Source organism: Sorex fumeus, unplaced genomic scaffold, assembly GCF_029834395.1.
Source record: "Sorex fumeus unplaced genomic scaffold, SorFum_2.1 ptg000037l, whole genome shotgun sequence".
Classification (NCBI taxonomy): Eukaryota; Metazoa; Chordata; class Mammalia; order Eulipotyphla; family Soricidae; genus Sorex; species Sorex fumeus.
In genome coordinates, this window is record NW_026606094.1 from 26,368,016 (window position 1) to 26,388,084 (window position 20,069).

Sequence of the window (20,069 nt, forward strand, 5' to 3'; positions counted from 1 at the left end):
TAAAAACCCAAGGACAAGAGAGCAAAACAAACCTTGCTTATGACATTGGTCTGTCGGTTTCCTCGGAAGTGATACCTGAACCTTTTCTGCAGCGGGGTCAGCATGATTTGGATGGGCAGAATGACAGAAGGGGATGGGGGAAGAGAATATTTTCCTGGCAGTTGTTTTGGCTCAGTAAGTAATTCATCTCTGACATAGTTAACTCAAGGAAAGGAATTAGAAGAACATGCATGGCTTATATGCACATGTGTGTGCACACATGCGCGCGCACACACTCACACACACACATACACACATGCACACACCACTATTACTAAATCTTACTCCAGTTGCCCCCCACTTCTTGAGATCCTATCAGTGGTGTTTAGGAGATCAGGAGGGCCTCTGGCATACAAAGCATGCACATAATCCTTTGAACTATCTCTGTGACTTTGCAATTGTCTTTTTTTTTTTTTAACTATCCCAAGAGACTTAAAGGTGATACAAAGTTGTATCAGTCATGTATTTCAGAATTCCTAATAGCTACCGCACCCTTGTACGCAATTTACTCTGAGAGACCAATATATTGTTCACAGGTATCTATAGATCAAGTTCAAATCCTAGAATCCTCATTGGCATCTTAGCTGCTTTTCAAAAAAAAAAAAAAGTTTTACACTCTAGCCACAAATCCATTGCAGAAAAAAACAATTTAATAAGGTTTTTTTGTTTTGTTTTAACTTCAACAAAGATACGAGGTTTGTAGTTTCAGAAGCTGAATAAACAATGTCTCCAGGTTACTGTATATCTCAGGGGCAGCAGCTGGTCGATTTAAGCCGACAGTTTGAGACTGAGGAGGTGCAATGAATGGCCAATGAAGCTGTGCTAAAATCTCCTCAAAATCACTGGAACAGAAAAATAACATATTTCAGTGTGTGTGACAGAGCAATCACCAAATATCCGTCACATCCAAATGCCATGAAATACGGACAAATTCCTTACCTTGTGAGTTTATCCTTGAGAATTTTATGCCAGAATTTAACAGTGGACCTCATGAAACCAAGAAGATGTGTACAAGATGACTCCTGAAGGTTAATGTCCAGTTCTGCCATGGACACCAGAGTAGAGGCTGCCTCTGGGACATTATTGGTCATTAGATACTGTTGAATGTTATCACTACAAAACATGGCAAAGCACGTTCTTGACGTTATTAAGCACATTACTCACGAATTAGGAAACTAAAAAAGAGAGCCAGAGAGATGATACTCGGGTTTAGGCTCTTTCTGTGGACTATATTTAGATAGACTATATTTATTCATATAGCTCTGTTCTGGTGGAATCCCTGGCGCCAGATATGGTGGTCTGAGTACCCCCAGAAATTATCTCTGAGCACAGAGCCACAAGTTCAGTCCTGAGCACAGCCAGATGTGGTCCCAAAGTCACCATGCTCCCACCCCCTCCCCACGCCACCCCCCCCAAAAAAAGAAAAGGCAAGTGGGAGGGAACTGAGGCTCACTGAGAAAGCACAGACCCCATTCAGAGATTGCAGCTAAATGTTGCCACGCAGGAATGTTTGTTAGTCCAAATCTTTAAAAAACAAAAAAAAAATTTTGGAAGCCAACACTCAAAATCCAAAATCGATTTGTTCATTTACTCGAGCGGGCCCAGTAACATTGTGAAACTTGTTACTGTGTTTGGCATATCGAATACGTCATGGGGAGCTTGCCAGGCTTTGCCGTGCGGGCGAGATACTCTCGGTAGTTTGCCGGGCTCTCCGAGAGAGGTGGAGGAATCAAACTCGGGTCAGCATGTTGGCTGTGTGCGAGGCAAACGCTCTACCCGCTGTGCTACTGCTCCAGCCCAAAACCCCAAAATAAATTCTTTAAAAAAAATTATATTTACTCATCAAATTCCTTAAAACAGCTACAGAAAGTCTTCAGGACAAATTTAGCCATGAGCCACTGTTTTGCATACTTAAGTCTATGAAACCAAATGGAAACTGACATGTTCCTTTCGATTAAAAATATTCCCTACCTTAAGTCATTTTATAAGATTAAGAAACCAAATGTAACCTTTTCCATCATGACTCTCAGCCCAGGAGCACCCCCTGCAGGACATCTGAAGCAAGTGCTCTACTTCAAAGTAACCTCAGAGGTTGCTGTCAAGGTTCCTGCCCAGGCTCTGCCAGGCCTGCAGGTGACTGGACTCTGATTTGGGATACTGCTTTCAGTGTGCCCTCACCCAGGGCTGTCCTAAGGGACATGTACCCCACTGGCCTGTGTGCCACGAGCCACTGGCTTCTGTACTGTCTGCCTTCCTTGAATTTGTTTTCTGGTGTCACTCTTTGGGGCCTCGACAAAGATACTAAGCTCATATTTATTTACATTATTTCATTTCTGGCAATCCTTTATGGCCATAACTACCTTTATCCTCTCATTATTTTCCCTGGCCACTTTTCTGAATCAGGGGACGATATGGAATGTCAGGGATCTAACCTGGGTACTGAATGATTCCATTCGAGTGCAGAGCCATGAGAAAGCCATGAGCACCACCGGGTGTGGCCGAAAAACAAAACAAACCTATTTTAGGGAGTGTGGTGCCACCAGCAGGTCAATCTGTACCTGTGAGGCAAGTGCATCAGCAGCCTCATGGCGCCTTCAGACTTCCAGATACCCCAAAATTGCTGTGCCTTTGACCAGACCCCAAAAACTTGGGGCAAAGTTTACCAAGAAAGTAAACGGCCAAAAGTTAGGTATGTGGGAGACACACCCACAAACCACCTCCGGCTCAGCTATATCATTGGAGGCATGGCCTCTGTGGTTCCTGACCGAACTACTTAATGGCCATGATCCCAAAGACTCAGAAACAAATCTTGAAACCCAGCAGCTTTTGGCAGAAATGCGTCCAGTCCCTGCAGTAGGTTACAGGAGCTGGGCCATCCCAGGTAGGAACAGGTTTCGTGCCTCGGCCTGTTCCCCCTGGCGGCCTGGTGGCCGCCATCCTCCAGAGGCCACTGGACAGTCAGGTTTGGGCCCACAGTGACGGACACATGGGGCCTCATGGGATGGGGGTGGAGCCAGCCCTTTCCTCCCCAGTCCAACAGGACCCCGAGTCGCTGTCCATAAACAGCCTCTCTGGCTCCTGATCAAGCTGCTTAACAGCCATGATCCCAGAGACTCAGAAACAAATCTCGAAACCCAGTGGCTTTTGGCAGAAATGTGTCTGGACCCCGCAGGAGGTTACTGTTGCTGGGCCATTCCAGGGGGGAAAGGGTGCTGTCTCTCTGCCTGCTCCCCCTAGGCGGCTCAGTGGCTACCATTCTCCAGAGGCCATTGGACAGTCAGGTTTGGGCCCTCAGTGATGAGACATGTGGGGCCTCACAGGATGGGGGTGGAGCCGGCTCTTTCCTTCCAGTCCCAACAAGACCCTAAGTCACCGCCCACGAATGGCCTTTCTGGCTCCTGATCAAGCTGCTTAATGGCCATGATCCAAGAAACTCAGGAACAAATCTCAGAACCCAGCAGGTTTGGGCAGAAATTCCTCCAGATTTAATTGTTAAAATTTTGGAATTTCAAAATCACGCAGCCACTACTGCAGCCATGTGACATCATATATTATTCATAACCAGCAATAGAAAACAAATTGTCTACTGTTGCCTTTCAGCAGATCTGTGTGTTGGGGTAAAATCCCAAATTAATAATGGTGGGTCTGGTGTCAAAATATTGAATGTCCCAAGCACAAAAATTTATAAGTCTACAACTGTACCTCATGGTGTTTCACTAATAAAATTTTTAAAAAAAATTTTAAAAAATATATTGAATGTAATCGAAGTAGAGACAGAGTAATGTGGAAATCATCTGCCCCACAGGTAGAGGGAGGGTGTGGGATGGGAGTATACTGGAGTTTTTGGGTGTGGAGAATGGGCACTAGTGAAGGTACGGGTGTTTCATTGTATGACCAAGACTTAAACTCAAAAGCTTTGTAACTGCTCTCATGGTGATTCAGTAAATAAAATTATAAAAAATGAAAAAAATTGCCCAATTCAATCAGCTAATCAGTGGCTGAATAAATAGCAGTACTCCTACATTGAAAAAAAACCTATTTTATTAGACAGAATGAAATAGATCTGCTTATAAAACTGAAACATGAATGATATTTAAGGCATAGGAAAAATTAGGGGAACAGAGTTCATTCATTGTTTTATGATGCTGCTGTATTATATAGCACTCATGAATTAGAATGACTATAAAGGTCCAAGTTCCAGAAAAAAGAAATTACCTTTTTTTTTGTTCACAAGAAAGCACTACAGAATAAAAATCAGGTCATTAGAGGGAAATTAGGAAATGAGGAAAATCTCAGAAGCCCAAAAGAAAGCTAGAAATAGATGTATTACAAAAGACCTAAGGGAAAGAATACTTTATTAAAAAGAGAAATTACTGTGTCCTAGTTGATTATGAATTTAATTCCTATTTCTAATACAATTCTCCCGGGTATGTTTCTCTTTTAAACAATTAAGACATCAGAAAAAAGGTTATCCATAACCAAAGTCCCTTTTCAGTTAATCAATTACTTTGGCAACTACAATAGTGAAGCTTTAAAACAACTTATTTTACTATAAAAGGTTATTATTCCTTTTAGAGGAGCAAGGAGAAATGAAGTAAAATAAGTGTTTAAAATTCATTAACTGCAAATAATTTATATGAACAAGAATGAGAAGTTCTAAAAAGCTTAAGTCAACTTCTAGAATCACTAGTAACCCCATAACCTCAGGCAAATTACTTTTTCAGTACATGCAAAGCATATATAGACAAAACCAAGATTTTTATTCTATAATGATAGGTAAAAGTCTTTCAATTCTTGAGGAAAATAGGAAAAAAGGTGGGGGCTGGAGCAATAGTACAGCAGGTAGGGCGTTTGCCTTGCACGCAGCTGACCCGTGTTCAATTCCCAGCATCCCATATGGTCCCTTGAGAACGCCAGGAGTAATTCCTGAGTGCAAAGCCAGGAGTAACCCCTGTACATCACGGTACAGGGGTTACTCTTTTAAACAATTAAGACATCAGAAATTTAATTGTTTCTCTTTTAAACAATTAAGACATCAGAAAAAAGGTTATCCATAACCAAAGTCCCTTTTCAGTTAATCAATTACTTTGGCAACTACAATAGTGAAGCTTTAAAACAACTTATTTTACTATAAAAGGTTATTATTCCTTTTAGAGGAGCAAGGAGAAATGAAGTAAAATAAGTGTTTAAAATTCATTAACTGCAAATAATTTATATGAACAAGAATGAGAAGTTCTAAAAAGAAAAGAAAAGAAAAAAAATAGGAAAAAAGGATATGAGACTGGAGAGATAGTAAAGCGGAAAAGGCACTCATCTTGCATGCAGCCGACTTAAGTTCAATCCCTAGCACCCAGTATGTTCCCCCAAAACTTCGCCAGTTTGATTTGATTGCTAAATGCAAAGACTAAGCCCTGAGCACAGCCAGGTGTGGCCCCCAAAATTAGCAAACAAACAAAAAAGACTGTCAGATAATGTTTTCCCCTCAAGTTCTCCTGATATTAATGGTTGCAGATAGATGTGAAGCAAATAATTAAAACAGGCTGGAGAAATAGGAGAGAGAGAACGAAAGGGAATGCCCTGCCACAGAGGCAGGGTGGGGTGGGGGAGATGAGGGGTGGGAGGGATACTGGTATCCGTGGTGGTGGGAAATGGGCACTGGTGGAGGGATGGGTATTTGATCATTGTATAATTGAAACCCAAGCACAAAAATTTTTAAGTCTACAACTATACCTCATGGTGTCTCACTAATAATAATTAAAAAAAAAAAAAACAGGCTGGAGAGAGTACAGTGGGTAGGGTGCTGGCTTTGTACACGTTCGACCTGAGTTTGATCCCCAGCACCATATATAGTCCCCTGAGCACCACCAGGAGTGACTCCTTGAACAAAGAGCTAGGAGTAAGTCCTGAGCACCCACTCATGTGTGGCCCCAAACCAAAATGTAAGAATAATTATCACGATCACAATCATCCTTTTGTTCGTCGACTGCCTCGAGCAGGCACCAGTAACATCTCCTTCGTCCTAGCCCTGAGATTTTAAAGTGCCATATTCAAGGCCCTTTCAGGGTTAGGAGAATGAGACCCATCAATGTTACTGGTGTTTGGCATATTGGATATGCCACGGGGAGTTTGCCAGAATGAATATAAGACAGAAAAACTGAAACAGTATAACTTGACATGCTGGGGAAGCCATATTCTAAAACTAATACCTGCCAAACTAAAAAACCTAATTTTTCTCTAGAGGCTGAAAAATTAATACCGTGGCTATGGCGCTTGCCTTGCACACAGCTGACCTGGGTTCGATCCCCAGTACCCCATATGCCTGAGCACTGCTGGGTGTGGCTCTAATGCAATCCCCTCCCCACACATACCCACAAAAGAAAAGAAATGAAACAAATAGGAGAAATAAAGAGGAATAATAACACATTACAGGACTTGTTTTATTAATCAGCTTAAAAACAATAGGTTTGGTTTTTGTTTTTTTTTTTTGCTTTTTGGGTCACACCCAGCAATGCTCAGGGGTCACTCTGGGCTCTGCCCTCAGGAATTACTCCTGGCGGTGCTTGGGGGACCATATGGGATGCCAGGGATCGAACCTTGGTTGGCCATGTGCAAGGCAAATGCCCAATCCCGCTGTGCTATCGCTCCGGCCCCAAGTAATAGGGTTTTGAAAGATATGTTCAAAATACAACTATAGGACTTAAAATTTTTACTTAGATTGCTTTCTTTCACATGCAAATTAAGCTTCCTGAAAAGTTTATGTTCCTTCATAATAATAACGCTATTTTCATAACAACTGGTAAAATTATATTATTATAATCTTTAATTAACACAATTATTTTAATGGCTTGCATGCACTCTCTCAGACAGAACCTCAGAGGAAAATAATAATTATGAGAACAAAGAGACCCATTTTACCTTAGCTCTTCAATTTGCGAAATCCATTTAAGGTAAGCTAGATGCCGTTCAATCTCTTCAATTTGATTAATCATGGCCCCAAGATCATCCATCCAGGGCTGTGCGGTCTGCAGATGGCTGTTAATGGAACTGAGCAGATGAGTTTCTTGCTCCAGAAACTGATGGAGGGATTGCTTTGATTCTTCTGCATTTTTTAAGGCACTTTGAATTCTTTTTGGGATTTCTGATGAAATTGTAAGTACCTAACCAGGCCAAAATAAACAACAGCAGCAATCAGATGAAACTTTCATAACCTTTGTTAGTTCATTATTTTCAAAATGCATAACTGGTGCTGAATAGGACTGAAAGTTGTCAACGAAAGGGCGATCTCTGCATCCAGTACCAACAAACCTAAACATGAAATGCTAAAGTTGGAGAGCGGCCAGGTCAGGTGTATCACACTGGCCCCCGTCAGGCCTCACTTCATGAAGGGACCCACTTTTGGACGATGAAGCCAGAGAACACCTACATGCTGAATCTATTAGTTATTTTCCCTCTAGCAAACGAAACTAATTCTAAAGCTGGGTTACCTGTATTTTACAACAGTCCCCCATGTGAGAGACTAGAAAGCACATTCAGGGGTGCCTGCACATTTCCCCCAAACAAAGTACTGTCACAAGTACTGAACCAGGAATAGCCCCTGAGCATCACCAGGTATGGCCTAAAAACCTACAAAAATTTTTTTAAAGTTCCTCACTTGATTCTTTTTTTTTGCTTGAGAGGGAGGGGTCAGTGTCATACCCAGAGGTGGTCAGGACTTACTCCCGGCTCTGGCTCTGTGCTCAAGGATCACTCCCGGCAGGGCTCAATGCTGGGGACAGAACCTGGGTCAGTTGCATGCAAGGCAAGTGTGCTATTGCTGTGTTACGGCTCCAACCTTCCATCCCCCACGTGATTCTGACTTAAGCTAGGCTGAGAACCACTGACCTGGAAGGACGATATTATTTTTATATGGATGCTATTTTTATATATGAATACTATTTTTATATGTGGACTTTATTCAATGAATTACTACAGTATATGGAAAAACATACACAAATACTAGGCAATTCAACCAACACTCTTAAGAGACTACTGCACAAATACTATGCTATAGGGAGAATCAGACAAAAAAAATTCAACTTCTATCCTTTACATTCTGCTGGAGACGAAGCAAGTCAACAGTTTTCAAGGCAGTAATAGAGAGGCGCTGGGTGTAATGATGCACAGTGAAAGGTCAGTAGGTCTGAAGTACGTCTCAGAACGAATGTGCTTCTAACAAATTCCCCCCCCCCCCCCCATTTTGTTTTGTTTTGTTTTGGTCTGGGGACTACATCCAGCAGTGCTCAGGGGTTACTCCTGGCTCTGCACTCAGGAACTTTTCCTGGGGGTGCTAGGGGACTATAGGAGATGCAGGCGATTGAACAACCTGGGTTGGCTGGGTGCAAGGCGGACTCAAATCCCCCCGATTTTGAGTAGCAGAGTTTTGAGATGCATGGTCCTGGTATGGCCCAGGTGGACTTGGCAGAATGGCGGGGGAATTTTCAGAAAGAAAATTTTTGGAAGAAAAAGGCAAGCCAAAAAAAAGGAAGAGCTCAGGGGGCTGGAGCAATAGCACAGCAGGTAGAGCATTTGCCTTGCACGCAGCTGACTCGGGTTCGATCCCCAGCATCCCATATGGTCCCCCGAACACCACCAGGAGTAATTCCTGAGTGCAAAGCCAGGAGTAATCCCTGTGCATCGCCAGGTGTGACCCAAAAAGAAAAAAAAAAGAAAGAAAGAAAGGAAGGAAGGGCTCAGTTACAGTGAGAGAAAAGCAGCAGAGTCCAGAACAGCTCCGAGAGCACAGAGAAACCGAGAAGAGGCAAGTCTGGAGGGGTTGAGAGACCAGCTCACAGTGCCCGCTGCCAGGAAGCAGCGCTCTTCAGCCCATCTACACCTGGGCCAGCACCTGTCCCAGCATCAGGCCAGTGCACGGACCAGTGGTTCTGACTGGGAGGGCAGACCGGTGGGTTTTCCACCTTTCTACACGGGTCCACGCACGGAAACTCAGAGAATGTTGCCGTGGACGACTCTGGGATTCTTACAACAGAACTGACATAAAGGCCAAGTAATGTAGGCGTCTTGGGGAGAATTCAGAAGACCAGCCGAGGGGAGCAATAGCACAGGGAAGCTTCCGGTGGAAGGGAGGACTGCAGGTGGGCTAGCGAGCATGCCTTTGGGTGGGCACCTGTACAAGCAGGGGTGAGTCCTTCAGAACTGGTCTGCAGGAGTGGCTAAGGTGGACCTAGAATGTAGCAGCAGAGAAGGTGCTCAGGCAGGAGTTGGGGGGTGGGAGGAAGGGCTGAGATGGGAGAATGTAAGGTTGACAACCTGAGATGACCCACACAAGGGTCCACTGGATATAATGTAGTAGTTAACACAACATAAATCTTCTATCCTTGACAACTCAGACACACAAATTTCCTTTTTAAAGACTACATTCATTAGGTTTTGTGGTTTCATGGCTGTTGTTTTTTTTCTTCTTTTTTTCTTTTTTTTGCCTTTTGGGTCACACCCGGTGATACGCAGGGATTACTCCTGGCTCTGCACTCAGGAAGTACTCCTGGCGATGCTCAGGGGACCATATGGGATGCTGGGAATCGAACCTGGCAAGGCAAACACCCTAACCGCTGTGTGCTATTGCTCTAACCCCTCGTGGTGGTGGTTGTTTTTTATTTAATTTTTTTTTGGGGGGTGCATACACCCAACTGTGCTCACGGCTTAGTCCTAGCTCCGCACTCCTGGCAGTGCTTGTGAGTCACATGAGGCTCCAGGGATTGAACCTGGGTTGGATGTGTGCCAGGCAAACCAGGCAAACCACCGTTACCTGCTGTACCACAATCTCTCCAGCCTGCTCAGCCTTAAGGATTTTTTTTTTTTCGGATGGGGGTGGGGGGTTGGCTACAACTGGCATTGCTCAGGGTTACTCCTGGCTCAGCACTCGGGAATTATTCCTGCTGGTGCTCGGAGGATCATATGGAATTCTGGGGGTTGAACCTAAGTCGGCTGCATGCAAGGCAGGCTCCCTACCTGCTTTACTATTGCTTCGGCCCATATTAGGTTCTTAAAAATATTCTTTTAAGTAATAAATTAACCATAAGGAGAAAAAATTTGAAAATACAGAAAAACATAAAATAAACCGCTCGTTTGCCAATCACCTGGAACAACCATTACTATAATGTTTATACTTAGGTTCACGTTTCCTCTCTATGAAAGCATATGTAAGGAATTTGTCAGGATGGTGCTATAACATTTTTATCAACCATAAAATTCACTTACAAAAACACTTTACAGGGGCTGGAGCAACAGCACAGCAGGTAAGGCTTTTGCCTTGCACGCGGCCAACCTGGGTTTGATTCCAGCATCCCATATGGTCCCCTGAGCACTGCCAGGGGTAATTCCTGAGTGCAGAGCCAGGAATAACCCCTGTGCATCACCAGGTGTGACCCAAAAAGAAAAAAGAAAAAAAAAAAACACTTTACAGAGGCCAAGAGTGGCTCAAAAGGGTTGGAGTGCATGCTTTGCAAGGTGAAGCCCTGCACCATCCTTTGTCAAAGTCCCACGCAACGCCAGGAGTTGATGCGTGAGCACCAAGTGGGGAGTAGCCTGAGTACTATAGGATATGACCCCAAAACAAAACTAACAAAAATGTTTTAAAGGAAGAAGTGCTTTACCCACTGTACTAACTCTCAGACCCTTTCTTTTAGTACTTTGGTTTGTTTTGTTTTTTATTTTATTATTATTTTGCAAACCTAGGGCCTCACACATGCAGGAACATTTTTTATTTTTATTTTTTTGCTTTTGGGGTCACACCCAGTGATGCTCAGGGGTTACTCCTGGCTCTGCACTCAAGAATTACTCCTGGTGATGCTCAGGGGACCATATGGGATCAACCCAGGTTGGCTGTGTGCAAGGCAAATGCCCTACCCACTATACTATCACTCCGGGCCCTACAGGGCCATTTTGAAACGCAGCAGGAATAATCCCTGAGTACAGAGCCAGGAGTAATCTGCATGAAATTTTCTGTGTGCAGAGCCTGGGCTCGCTCAGGACCAGACTCAAAGTCAGCTATCAGTGTTTCTAAGATATAACACGTCCCCTAACTCAGAAGCTGAGGATGAGGCTCAGCAAAAGAGCACTGGTCCTGCATATATGAGGCCCTAGGTTTACAAAATAATGATGAAATAGAATAAAACACAAACCAAAGTACTAAAAGAAAGGGCCTGAGACATGGCACAGTGGACAAAGCACTTGCCTTACACTCAACCAACCTGAGTTCAGTTTCTGGAACCACATATGGTCCCCTAAGCACCACCAGGTTCTCAGTGATCCCTGAGAACAGAGCCAGGAGAAAGCCCTGAGCACTGCTGGGTATGGCCCCCAAACCAAAAAATAAATAAAAACTAAAAAGATACAAATCATGTTAGTAAGAACTCTGTCTTGCACATAACTTATAAAATAGTATACTGCAGCTACTGAAAACCTATTAAACATTTAAAAATGACCAGTCTTTTGGTCACAATGTTGTATCATCCACATTCCAACTATGATTAATTTATATTATACCAATTATAATGCACTGTAGCACTGTCCTCCTGTTGTTCATCTATTTGCTCAAGCGGGCACCAGTAACGTCTTACCACAAATTGTGAGACTTGTTGTTACTGTTTTTGACATATCAAATACGTCACTGGGAGCTTATCAATTATAATGAGCATATCAATATTGTTACAGTAAGTTTTAATACTTGCCTGCTCTTCCAACTGTATTTTACTCTCCGTCATCTGTTCTATAAGTTTATCAAGTTTCTTTAAAGATTTAAGGTCATTTCCAACCTCCTTTTCTATGAAAGCAGACACATAAGCAGAGAGATCACAATTATCTGTTTCTTTGTTGACTTGTTCACTTTCATCAAAAATCGCGATATTTTTGTCCCCTAATACAAAAAAAAAAAACACAATTACTCATTACCACTAATTACCATGGTGTTAAAAGAAACATAAAAGATTTATAAGGAGCTGGAGCAATAGCACAGTGGGTAGGGTCTGCCTTGCACATGGCCAGCCTGGGTTTGATCCCCAGCACTCCAGATGGTTCCCCAAGTTCTGCTAGGAATGCAGAGCCTGAATGCAGAGCCAGGAGTCAGCCCTGAGCACAGCCAGATGTGACCTAGAAACAGAATAAAAAACAAACAAAAGACAACATATCTACCTTCTTCAAGTTAATAATGAAAGAAGCACAGTATAGAGCCTGAAGGAATGGCACAGAGTTTAGAACACCTGTCTTGCAAGCAAGTTCAAATTCCCAGGGCTCTGTGTGGCGCCAAGGACCACTGGGGTGCACCTGCAGGTGTGGTTCCCCAAGCACTGGCCCAGGAGGAGGCCTGCAAGCACTACCAGGCATGATCCTCACTAAGTATGGCCCAAAATCAAAACTAGCTTAAACTGAGGTAGCAATAAATTCAGAGGCTCAGGAGAGATTAGTACAGGTTAGATTCCCTCCACTCTTTCCGGACCTGCCCTTCTAAAACCCAACTCTTTAACCAAAAATGAAGTTTTAAGAAAATAGCAAGAAGGGGCTGGAGTGATAGCAAAGCGGGTAGGGCATTTGCCTTGCACGCAGTCGACCCAGGTTCAATTCCCAGTATCCCTTTATGGTCCTCCGAGCACCGCCAGGAGTAATTCCTGAGTGCAGAGCCAGGAGTAACCCCTGAGCATCGCTGGGTGTGACCCAAAAAGAAAAAACACAAAATAAAAATTTTTTTTAAAATCATGTATTTATGCTTTCTAGAATGTCCCATTTCGATGCCGGGATAGCTTTGCCCACTTGCCCCGGGTCCATCCCAGTCCCACGGCAGAACCTCCCTTTTGGGGTGTTAGAAACTATTGCAACTGAAGCCCGAGTCAAGTAATTATGACCAAGTAATTATGCCCAGGAGTAGATATATTTCAGAATCAATCAACTCCCAAATATTAGGAGCATAGCATTAGTGGTCTTTCTGTGTTTAATGAAAGAACACTGCTCTATAGTAAAATATAAAAAGGCTATAGGGGAAACAGAAAAGCAAGTAATTCACTACAAATCCAGAATTACCAGAAAGTTTTGGCTTATAAGCAACCAAGATTGACTTGGGGAACTGTGACAATGAAGTGTAAAACACAAAGGAGGGGCTGGAGCGATAGCACAGTGGGTGGGGTGTTTGCCTTGCACACAGCTGACAGGGGTTCAATTCCCAGCATCCTATATGGTCCCCTGAGCACTGCCAGAAGTACTTCCTGAGTGCAGAGCCAGAAGCAACTCCTATACATCGCCAGGTGTAACCCCAAAAGTAAAAAAAAAACAAACACACAAAAGAGAGTTTAAAGATAAACTCAGGGGATTAGGGATGCTCACAAAAGCACTGTGAACTTTGCTGGGAGGAGGAAATGGGGCAATTCACTGATGAAGCCTAAAACACTTCAGGTTTGTTTTTTTTTTTTTTTTTTTGCTTTTTTGGGTCACACCTGGCATGCACAGGGGTTACTCCTGGCTCTGCACTCAGGAATCACCCCTGGTGGTGCTCAGGGGACCATATGGGATGCTGGGAATCGAAATCAGGTCGGCCGCGTGCAAGGCAAACGCCCTACCCACTGTGCTATTGCTCCATGAAGCCTAAAACACTTTGGGTTAATATCCAACACAGGACTAGCTCTCCAACCCCCAAATAATATATTCTTAGTCAAATGGCATTGTTGAGAATGAGGGACCAGGAAGCCAGAGAGACAGTATAGGCACCACACAGTTCCCCAGGCACGACCAGGAATGATTCCTGAGTACAACTAGATGTGGCCCAAAAGCCAAAAAAAAAAATTTTTTAAATGAATTCAATCACAGAGGTGATTTGGGAGATCTTACATCTCATCTTTTCTCTCTCTGTTAAGAGCCTTCATAATGGCAAAGAAGGTGACCAAGTCACCAGAGGAGGACAAAGTCCACATATATATCATTCCATTAAAATGACGTTTCGGTAGGCGTCCATTTCCTGGGCATGGGGCAGAGGTGGAATGGGGAAAGTTTTACCTGGGAGGTTCAGGATACTTTCAAACCTTTCAAGAAAGAGGAGCTGAGTTGGCTAAGTTGTGCCCACTCTGATAAGTGCCATGAGTACTGACAGCTTTCTTTCTGAGCAGACTGTTATCAGTAGGCAATGCTGAGGACAAACCTAACTCCAAGAGCATAGGCTGGGTGTGGGGGTACCCCTTCTCTCACCACTACTCCACTCCCACTTTCTTGCCCTGGTCAGCAGCCACAAAATTCTCTTCTCACCTACAGAATAGCTGCTACATAATTTCTCCTTTCCTTCCCAGTAAATCTCCAAACTTTCAGAGCCCCTAGAGACTCCTTCTTCACCAAATGCCTGAGATGTTCATGTTCATGTTCACGGCTGCCGCTCCATGACAGTAAAATGACAGACTTGCACATTCCACCCAGCTGTTGCTGCCGTAAGCAAGAAATGGTAGTGCTGGACTTTTCCCTCTTCCTTGACTCTTCCCTCTTCCTTCCAAGTCCAGGAACCAAGTTACCCACTGTGCTCATTTCATATAAAACACAGTCCTCCCGTTGTTCATCAATTTTGCTCGAGAGGGCCCAGTAATGTCTCCATTTTGAGGGTTGTTGTTACTGTGTTTGGCATATTGAATACGTCACAGGTAGCTTGCCAGGCTTTGCCATGCGGGCGAGATACTCTCATTAGCTTGCCGGGCTCTCCATTTCATATAAACTTTTTAAATTTTTTCTCTTTGTTTCTGTTTTGGGGGCAACCAGCAGTGTTCAGAGTTTATTCCTAGCTCTGTGCCCAGGGATCACTCCTGGCAGTTTCAGGGTGCCATATGGGATGCCCAGGATCAAACCCAGGTCGGCTGTGTGCAAGGCAAATGCCCTACCCACTGTACTATTGCTCTGGCCCCTACTTGATCATTTTTTATGTGGTGCTGGGAATTCTGCCTAGGTCCTTGCATAGAGTTAAGAGCAAAGCAGATGCTCTAACTCTGAGTAACACTCCTCATGCTGGATAAACATTTTTGTTTGTTTGTTTGTGGCCATATCCAGCTGTACTCTTAGCTCTGTAATCAGGGATCCCACCAGGCAGTGTGGGAGGGAACATATGCAGTACTGGGTCAGCCACAAGCTAGGCAAGCAAACTGCCCGCTGTACTATCTCTGCAGCTCCCAGACTGACTTTTAATCAGAAATTCAATGAAGGTTTTAAGTCTGATCAAATAATCATCACTTGACTCTTTTGAATCTGGCAAACGGGCCTTCTCTCCTAAGTGGTTAGCTCCTTCAAATTTCTGATGCTTAGTAAGTTGATGCTTCAATAAAGTAACCAGGCCCAGGGCGCAAATCTTTGGAACCCAGCGATCAGGGACAAAGACCTCCAGTGACCACCCCACTTCCTGCCCTAGGAAGGGGTCAGGGAACTTTACCCAGCGGAACCTTCCATATGCCACAGCTTTAGAAAGACAACCACACACATAAGATAAACATACATGAATACCGATAACCAACACTGTATACCATGTGAGCACATGGTATGGGAGGAGGGGAAACTTCATCTAAAGGGCAACAGTGAGGCCCCTCCCTGGGGGGCAGGAGCTGGGGAGGCTAGTCTGGAGGGATGAGGGATGGTGGGGTGCCCAATGCTAAGGTGGGTGCAGGTGGCTTACTTCTCTCCTCCGAGTGCCTCCTCTCCTCGTCGCTGTCTGCGCCACACTAGAGAGAACAGGAATGACAAACATTGTGGCATGAGTGACAGATGGAATTGACACATGGTTGGGGCGGGGGTGGGGTGAGGGGGTCACCATTCAGAGAACGGGGTGTGGGTGAAGGCACAGACCTTTCCCCGGGGCCCTCCCAGGAGACCTAGGGCCTTCTGATGTTGGTTCCTTCAAAGGGCCACCACTGGAACCACCGCTGCCACCTCCCCGAGACCACTGGACTAACTTAGCCCGACCCCCGGGGTCGAGTCCCCCCGCCCCCCCCGAAAGACAGGTCACCTTCCCGGGCGATCTCCGGGGAAATATCTCCCCCGAGCGGCGTGGTGACGGCCAGGGCTGCAGGGGTCTAATCAGGACTTGCAGGGGTCACCTCCTTCCTCCCCTCCAGCCGGCGAGGGCCGCCTCCCGACGCACTGGGGTGCCAAAGTGCCACCTCACTGGGGCCACTCACATCCCTGCCCCCCACCCCCACTCCGGAGCGGCCGGGGTGGGGGGGTCGCCTCACCTGCGCGGCCGGCGCCTCGCTGCTGAGGCCGGCCGGGAGCATCCCCGCTTCGCGCGCGGCCGCCGCTCCGGCGCAGCCAGGGTGGCAGGTGACGTCCGAGCGCGCCCGCGACCAGCAGCGTAAGCCCCGAGCCAAGCGCCACCTCGGCTTCCTCTCCCGTTTCTCTGCGTCCCGCCTCCCGGCCCAGACAGGCCCCGCCGACGGAGGCCGGAGCTCAGCGCGCACTCGCGCGCCCCCCGCGGGCCGGAGGCCCAGTCGGCCACCCTCAAACTCCGCCCCCTCGGGTAAAAGATCTCCTCCCCACCTCTGGGGCTCTTAATGACCTTTCCCTTTATTTTTTTTTTTTTTTCTCTCTGGGTCCCACTTGACATTGCACAGGGGTGACTCCTGGTTCAGGCACTCAGGAATTACTCCTGGCGGTGCTCGGGGGAACCATATGGGATGCTGGGAATCGAACCCGGGGTGGCCGCGTGCAAGGCAAATGACCTACCCGCTGTGCTATTGCTCCAGCCCCAGGATCTCTCCCTTTAACACATGAATTCAGTTGGAATATTTCATTTATTTGGAGTGCTCAGGGTTTACTCCTGAGCTCTGGACTCAGGGATGTGCTCAGGGTTTACTCCTGGTTTACTTCTGGCTCTGGGCTCAGGGATCACTCAGGACAAATGTTCAGGGGAATCATAGGTGGTGCTGGGATGGAACCCAGGTCAATCGTGTGCAAAGCAAGAAGCTTAATCTCTCAATTATTTTTCTAATCCCTGGTTTATATTTTATATGATATCCCACGTGGACTGAAAGTGTTCTATTTTTTTTACCATTTAATATTTTCATTTTATTTATTTTTTTACTTACAATAATTATTAGTAATGGTTTCTTAGTATTTTCAGTTTTTTAATTTAATTTAATTTCTTTTTTTAAAACTTTTTTATTGTGGGGCTGGAGAGATAGTATAGCGGGTAGGGCATTTGCCTTGTACGGGGCCAACCCGGGTTCGATTCCCAGCATCCCATATGGTCCCCTGAGCACCACCAGGAGTAACTCCTGAGTGCAGAGCCAGGAGTAACCCCTGTGCATCGCCAGGTGTGACCCAAAAAAAAGCAAAAAAAAAAAAAACTTTTTTATTGAACTACTGTGAGATAGACCCTTACAAGCTGTTTGTGATTGGATTTCAGTCATACAGTATTCCAACACCCATCCGTCCACCATTCTAAAAGTGTTCTTGACTAGGTACTTGAATGCAGTTGGCTTGGGCTGTTTGGTTGGGGAATGTCTGATGTCATTATCTTTGGACCTTTCCTTTAAAGTTGATCAAGTTCCCTAGATAAGACCCTCCAATTTCCTACAGGAGCAGATTTGGTGGTAACTTTCTGGAAGCTAAAAGAAAAACAGTGGGGGAGTCAGTTGAGATGGCAGGGGAAGGAACTCTTACAGGAAACAAACATCAATTAAAACTATATATGTATAATGTATATGCATGTAAATCAATATCCTGATTTATGTAATTCTACCACAACCATTAAAAAAGGAATACTTTTTAATTCTTTTTCAGATACTTTTGCCAGTTGGGTGTACAAGGGATGGCGGTGGGTAGCTCCTACTTATACTCCTACCTGTGAGCTATGTCCCCCAACTAAAATACTATTTGAAATACACAAATTTTTCAAATTTGGGGCTGGGGAAATAGTACAGGAGAAAGGTGCTTCCCTTGCATGCAGATGACTGGGTTAGATGCCCAGAACCACATATGGTCTCCTGAGCACTGTCAGGTGTGGCCCCCACCCTACCATTCCTAAATAAATAACAGACCATTCACACACACACACACACACACACACACACACACACACACACAAATAAATGACTGCAAAACTGAAAAGTTCAGAAAATAATCAGAAGAAAAAAATTAGGAACGCTCCTGGGGGTAGAGAAAATGAGGGAATAAAAAAAAAGGAAGAAGAATATTAGGGGCCTTGTCCAGGGCTGACCAGGGTTTGATTCCTGACACCCCATATGGGCCCGCCCCCCCAAGCACACCCAGGAGTGATCCTTGAGCACAGTGCAGAAATAAGTGCTAAGCACTGCTGGCTGTCCCCCCCCACCACCACCACCAAAAAAAAAAAGTTTGAAAAGATTTTTAAGAACAAGGTATGCCTAGAGAGCTCTAGAAGCCAGTCAGGATATAAAACAGACTTGAGGCAGCCAGGCTGCTATTTGTCTCTTCTACTTGTGGGAAATGCTGCATTATGAAATCTTTACTAAGAATAAAACAAAACAAAGCAAAACCAGAGGCTAGAGACATGGTACAAGGATTAAGGCACTTGCTGCTAGTCAGCCAAGTTTTGATCCCTGGTACCTCATATCGTCCTCTTTGTTATGCCAGGAATGATTCCTGAGCACAAAGCCATGAGAAAGCCCAGAGCATTTCCAGGTTGTAACCCTGAGTGCCGTACCCCCCCCCAAAAAAAGACAAAAACCTAAGTTCCTAGATAAAGAAAACAGATGGAACATCAGTTATTGTCAGCGAGAAGAAGACAAACTGGCTAAAATGAGTGAAGAGGATCACAGGTACAAACCCTGTAGTCACAAAGTCATGAGGATGCTAAGGTATGATAGCTATTGTAGCCATGTTGTAGTGCTACATATTTGAAAACCGGGGTCAGGGTCGCAGATGCAAGACAAGTACTCTCTATCCAGTTCATAAAGTTCATTTCACCCAGAGCATTTCACCCACATCATTGAATTTTGTTGGAGGGTGGGGGCAGAGCCTGTGGGCATTTTTCAAGGAACCAAGGAATGCCATCAAAGTGAAGTCTCTGCATGCATGGGATGGGTTCCTGATCATTTGAGCTATCTCCCTAGTCTTTTTCCTTACTTCCTTCTTTCCTTCCTTTCTTTCCTTTCTTTCTTCCTTCCCCGCTTTTCTCTCCCCCTCCCTTCCTCCCTCCCTCCTTCCTTCTTTCCTTCTGGGTTAGGGCCACACCTGTCACCTGTCCTAAGGGAGTAGCTCCTGACTCTGTGCTTAGTAGTCACTCCTGGAGGTGCTAGGGGGGATCATATGGGGTAACTATATCACTGTATCACTGTCATCCCACTGTTCATCAATTTACCCGAGCGCCAGTAAGGTCTCATTCGTCCCAGCCCTGAGATTTTAGCAACCTCTCCTTTCTCGTCTTTCCCAACGCTGCTGTATTTGGAGGCTCTTTCAGGGTCAGGGGAATGAGGCCCGTTATTGTTACTATTTTTGGTATGTCAAATACGCCACAGGTAGCTTGCCAGGCTCTGCCATGCAAATGAATATATTAATGTATGTAATACACACATATTGCTTAAGGACAACTGTTAGTACTAAAACTAAGAATTTCTAATCAATGGAAGGACCATATGTGGATGGAGAGTGCATGGGACTCCGTAGTCCCAAAGGATTTTTTTGGTGCATGACAGAAAAAAGCTTTTACCAAAGCTCGGATGCGACCGCCTGGGAGGTCCCACACTGACTTTCCACTGCAAGGACCCCGGCAGCAAGGGCGTCGCCTCCCTGCGGAGGGCCGCCCTTAGGGACGCAGCAGCTGGTTGGAGGTGGGGAAGGTGGGCGCGGCCTCCAGCACACCCAGCGGCAAGCGTTGGGGTGGGGCGGGGCCGGCGTGGGGGCGGGGCCTGCGTCGGGAGGGAGAGGCCGGCGTCGAGGAGGGCGGGGTCGGCGTCAGGCAGGGAACCCGCGTGGGGGCGGGGCCGGCGTGGGGGCGGGGCCGACGTCAGGCGGGGTGCCTGCGTAGGGGCGGGGCCGGAGTGGGCGGG

General features: G+C 45.5%; 1 protein-coding gene across 1 annotated transcript in view; it reads right to left on the bottom strand.

Annotated features, from left to right (window-relative positions):
- Positions 1-16,446, bottom strand: part of RINT1 (RAD50 interactor 1) — a 28,136-nt gene extending 11,690 nt beyond the window's left edge. The window contains exons 1-7 of the mRNA XM_056118102.1: positions 16,275-16,446; positions 15,719-15,764; positions 11,766-11,950; positions 6,955-7,196; positions 979-1,152; positions 732-881; positions 33-189 (exon numbers count right to left, since the gene is read on the bottom strand). Coding sequence (XP_055974077.1) covers positions 33-189; positions 732-881; positions 979-1,152; positions 6,955-7,196; positions 11,766-11,950; positions 15,719-15,764; positions 16,275-16,316 — 996 coding nt within the window. The 5' untranslated portion in view covers positions 16,317-16,446. The remainder of the gene's footprint in view (positions 1-32; positions 190-731; positions 882-978; positions 1,153-6,954; positions 7,197-11,765; positions 11,951-15,718; positions 15,765-16,274) is intronic.
- Positions 16,447-20,069: the final 3,623 nt, after the last annotated feature.